At 48.7% G+C, this 1,447-nt stretch overlaps 1 protein-coding gene across 1 annotated transcript in view; it reads right to left on the minus strand.

Moving 5' to 3' along the window:
• The window catches only part of LOC117948950 (zinc finger C3H1 domain-containing protein-like), a 21,649-nt gene that overhangs the window by 2,240 nt on the left and 17,962 nt on the right, over positions 1-1,447 (minus strand). The window contains exons 29-31 of the mRNA XM_034878921.1: positions 1,256-1,412; positions 449-670; positions 62-194 (exon numbers count right to left, since the gene is read on the minus strand). Coding sequence (XP_034734812.1) covers positions 62-194; positions 449-670; positions 1,256-1,412 — 512 coding nt within the window. The remainder of the gene's footprint in view (positions 1-61; positions 195-448; positions 671-1,255; positions 1,413-1,447) is intronic.

Genomic DNA, 1,447 nt, shown 5'->3' on the forward strand with positions numbered 1-1,447 from the left:
CCGACTGACCCCTCTGAAGACGTGACAGAGACAATGAGACAGACAGACTAATGAAGCCGACTGACCCCTCTGAAGACGAGTTTCTTGAGCTTGAAGACGCTGATCATCCTCCCCTCTGGATCCTGGTGTTTGGTCCAGTCCTCTGCTGACATGGGGGGCCGCCGTGATACCTCCGGCCTGGGACCCAGGTCCATCTGGCAAGGAGGGGGACAGAGAGACAGGTAAGAGAGACAGCCAGACGCAGAAAGACAGATAGAGATACAGACAGACATACCGAGAGAGAGAAAAAGACAGACAGAGAGAGCGAGAGACAAACAGAGAGCAAGAGACAGGAAGACAGAGACAGAGTGCTATATCCCAGTCCACCACCATACTTTGGTCCGTACGGGGACTTGAACCAGCGACCCTCCGGTTCCCAACCCCCCCGTGTCTCACCCTGGTGTCTCACCCTGGTGATGACCTCAAAGCCGGGCTCTTCCTGCCGGTTGATCTCCAGCCCCGGGATGACCTCACTCAGCAGGGCCACCTCCTCGGGGGGGCGCTGGTGCAAGGCCACCTCCTCGGGGGGGCGCTGGTGCTGCTCCTCCGTCCCCCGGAACGCATCGAAGATGTAGTTGGTGACTTTGGAGAAGCCCCCCAGGGTGGTGACGTACGGGTCCTTCCTGAACTTCTGCTGGAAACACACACACACACACACACACACACAAACAGACACACACACAACAACACCACACACACAAAACACACAAAAAACCCACAACAAACACACACACACAACACACAAAGAGAGAAAAACACACACAACAAGACAAACAGGTTACCCAAAAACCCACAAAAGACGCAGAAACACACAGACACACACACACACACACACACACACACACAGACACAAACACACACACACACACACACAGACAAACACTCTTAACATCACGTTAAAGATAAAACTGATATTAAACTTTTATTTGAATTTGATTTATTTAATATAAATCTACGATATTCAGAATGAAGACTTCTTTTGGAAACAGGAAACAGCTGAGTCTGAATCTTTGGTTTTTCAGAATAAAACCCCAAATAATATGTGTAAGTTTACAGAGACCCTCTGCAGAGATGGAGCAGTTACCTTCACACAATATAACTGAATAACTAATTAAAAGAGAAATCTGATTTCTATTTCTGATCCTGTTGTAAAATCTTTTCTGGACACGTGAGTCGTTTCCATGACATCGAGCTTCAGAGCGATTTAGCTTCTTACATTAACGAGTCCAAAGTTGTTGTCGTCCAGAAGGTTCTCGAAGGACTGAGACAGAGCTCTGTTGGGGGGGCTGACCAGAAGACAGGTTTCATCTTCTGGAGATCTGAAAACACACACACAGAGACACACACACACACACACACACACACACACACACACAGAGAGAGAGAGAGACACACACACACACACAGA

The sequence above is a fragment of the Etheostoma cragini genome, chromosome 8, assembly GCF_013103735.1.
Source record: "Etheostoma cragini isolate CJK2018 chromosome 8, CSU_Ecrag_1.0, whole genome shotgun sequence".
Taxonomy (NCBI): domain Eukaryota; kingdom Metazoa; phylum Chordata; class Actinopteri; order Perciformes; family Percidae; genus Etheostoma; species Etheostoma cragini.